The 3604-nt window shown below is 35.0% G+C and overlaps 1 protein-coding gene across 1 annotated transcript in view; it reads right to left on the bottom strand.

Moving 5' to 3' along the window:
- Window positions 1-3604, bottom strand: part of MAP7D3 (MAP7 domain containing 3) — a 36174-nt gene that overhangs the window by 18673 nt on the left and 13897 nt on the right. The window contains 2 exon segments of the mRNA XM_017859809.1: window positions 1488-1591; window positions 2789-2884. Coding sequence (XP_017715298.1) covers window positions 1488-1591; window positions 2789-2884 — 200 coding nt within the window.

The following is a 3604-nucleotide window of genomic DNA, read 5'->3' as shown; positions in this document are numbered from 1 at the left end:
AAAAAAAAAAAAGACCTGGTTAAATTTATCTGCCACCTCATCTTTAAGTATGGGTGGCAAATTTTCACCTAATCTTATCAAATAATTAAAATAGACCAAATTACCAAAGATTGACTACTTATGAATAAAATCTTTAGCTAAATTAAATGTTATCTTTTAGTCCCTCATTTTAGTGGAGAAAGCATTTTATTTACATATCTACGTATGCCTAAACAGTCACATTACACCAACAGTTTGTGCTGCAGAAAATATAGTATAACTGGATTTTTATTAGCTATAAACTTTTAAGACAAAATATTGAGGTTTTTTGGATGGTGGTAATAGAAATATCTTACCATAGATTCGGTAGGAAAGGGATACTGGCAGGAAAATAACCTGACATACATATAATTGGGCATAAAAAAGGAATAGAACAAAAGAAATAAGACTGCAGTACAAGAAAGTCTGTGATAGCATTTAGATGCATTTTACTAATCATATGAATACTAACAGAGAAAAAGTAAAGGGAGTGGGATATACACTGGAAAGGAAAAAGTAGAGGGGAAAAAAGAGAAAAAAATCATAGGAACAATGCATTAGCCCTTTCCATTATTGGGGGGGGTCTAGCTATCCAAAGGCCAGTCTAATACTATATGTAAACTATAAATGAGAAAGTCCACGCAACCCTGAAGATGTTTCATGTTAAGAACAATCTTTAGGTCTCTAACTAAAAGCTGAAGGGTGGCTCTATGCTATTCTTCCATATTTTAGGGGAAAAAGGGAAGGTAGAGTAGGAAACTTTCTCCCTTGATATGAGTGAAGGTTTTCTATATTTTTAAAACCCATAGAGCTTTAAAATTTAACAACCACCTCCAAAGTTAGCTATCTCATCCCACAAATTACCTGTCTCCCATATAACTGCCCTATCATGTTAGAAGTCATAAAATAAATATGCAACATCAAATGCTGGGTAAAATCACTAATATGATAACTACTGATTCAAACTATTTTGATACCTAAATGCAACAAATTCAGTAATGAAACCTGCTTTGAAATGCAAATACTTAACACCTCCTGGCTTTCAACCATATACCTGTTACCTGGAACATCTTTTCCAGGACTGGATAATGAAGCAGCACTTCTGCTTCTGGCTAATGATGCTTTTGTTGGGCTGAACAGACAACTGATGAAATTATTCTCTTGAGAACTGATAGATGAGCAACGAGCTATATAATGCAAACAAATCCAAAGGATTCCATTGGAGGTCTCACAAACGCAAAGCAAGAAAGAACAATGCAAACTGCTCTCAACAGCACCTTTCCCAGCAACACAAAACATACCAGGATTGAACACTGTCATCTGACTGGACTGCACTGTCAAGGAAGAGATTCTCAGAATAAAAGGAGAAAGGCCACAGCATACATACCAAAATAACTCTAAGGAAAGAATCTAGGTAACATTTCAAACAGAGCCATTCCCCACTGTATGAAGTTTATGGAGGAACTCACACTTGAGGAAATCAAGTTGCACACGGCAGAACAACTCATGGCAAAACAACTTTTACAAGGATTCCTACAGATAACAGTACTGAAAATCATAATGGTCAAGTTCACTGCCAAAGGCTCCAAGGAAGTGAGTAAACACTTTTGTTAAAAGTAAATTTTGTTGTAAATATCTTGCTCCAATAAATCTTCATGTTCATAAAGATCCCTGTGTTAATGACATTTGTTCTAATAGGATTTGACCTGAATCAATTAAGTGGAGAGTCTTCTATAAAGGAATGGTTTGGTATGAAACAAAAAGCAACAAATACACGTGAAAGGAAAATGCTAGGGAAAGGTGTTAAAAAGAAACTACTTTATGGCCAGTCACGGTGGCTCACACCTGTAATCCCAGCACTTTGGGAGGCTGAGATGGGTGGATCACCTGAGATCAGGAGTTCAAAACCAGCCTGATCAACATGGCAAAACCCCATTTCTACTAAAAATACAAAAATTAGCCAGGCGTGGTGGCAGGCGCCTATAATCCCAGCTACTCGGGAAGCTGAGGCAGGAGAATCGCTTGAACCCAGGAGGTGGAGGTTGCACTGAGCTGAGATGGTGCCACTGCCCTCCAGCCTGGACAACAGAGCAAGACTCTATTTGAAAGAAAGAAAAGAAAGAAAAGAAAGAAAAGAAAGAAAGAAAGAAAGAAAGAAAGAAAGAAAGAAAGAAAGACGGACGGACGGACGGACGGACGGAAGGAAGGAAGGAAGGAAGGAAGAGAAGAAGGAAGGAAAGAAGGAAGGAAATAAGGAAGGAAGGAAAGAAGAAGGAAGGAAAGAAGGAAAGAAAGAAAGAAAAGAAACTACTTTATATAAAGAAATGCTTTAGTAATCACTGTGAAATTCTGTGAATAATCAGCAGTGAAAATATGCACAAAGGATGTATGCGGGTAATGCTATGAAGCAAGGGCAAAGCTTTCAAGTTCGAAACGTGGCCGGGTATTTAAACTTCCAAATCCAAATTAATGAAATACTGGAAGTGAATCAAACCCTCCAGTACACACCTATCTATACCAATATTCTGTGATTTACTTCCTCAGCTGCATTATCCACCCCTTGTCAGATGATGGCAGGAATTATATAGTTCATTTAAAGACAGATTTTTCTGGCTTTAGACAAATAAGCATGGCACCAAAGCACATTTTTTAGTTTAAGAAGGAATATTTTGGCTTCCAATTTTGGGAATGATTTTTCAAGCAATTCAATGTTGACATAAAATACCTCTTTTAAATCACTATTTAAAATTTGTATTTAGAAGCAACTAACCACGTGGCTTCCTTTCCGCTTGTTCTTTATCAGTAGATGAATGTAGGTTACTATCTCTTCTATTTAAAGATGAGCTTCTCTCCTTGTCTGTTTTCCCTAGAGAGCAAGTACAAAAGAATATTAGTTTTCATAAACTACTAATTATCTCAGGAGTGAGACACTCCTTTTCAAACATTTTTTATGTTCTCTACCTTGCTTATAAGATTTAATTTCAAATATTATGCAGAGATTCTATATCCCCAAACTTAAAACAAGTTTATTCTTTATCTGAAATGAAAAAAAAATTATTTAGAAAATGGTTAAAATTAAGAGGTAAAATGTCTGATACTTTCTGACATCAAAGTTCCCAAATTACAAACATACAACCCTTTAGACATGATGCCTAATACTTAAAAGTAATTTATACTTTAGTTATAACTAGTATTTTTTGTTATATATGCATATATTTTAAAAAGATATATATGTAGACACACATGTACACACACACACACATGTGCACACACCAATATAATAAAATGAAGAAAACATGAAGCTCCAGTATCAACCATTTAAATAAAGATATTTGCTCTTAACATAAACAAAATGAATTATCTGAGTTACACATGTATCAACGTGTAGGCTTGAACAGACTGTCAGTGTTTTACCCTACAGAGCCATTCTTTTGATATCAGGTATAAAGTTATTGATAGCTGTAGCATCATGGCCAAAAAATGGCTTTCAGAGGCTCGGGTCCTGGACCTTACAAGTTAAATAGTTATAACTAGTATTTTTAAAATAAAAATGAATATTAATATTAAAAATAAATAAATTTATTAA

This window comes from Rhinopithecus bieti, unplaced genomic scaffold (genome assembly GCF_001698545.2).
Source record: "Rhinopithecus bieti isolate Rb0 unplaced genomic scaffold, ASM169854v2 scaffold_52066, whole genome shotgun sequence".
Lineage (NCBI taxonomy): Eukaryota > Metazoa > Chordata > Mammalia > Primates > Cercopithecidae > Rhinopithecus > Rhinopithecus bieti.
Note: the sequence above shows the minus strand (reverse complement) of the source record. Positions and strands in the feature narration are given on the sequence as shown.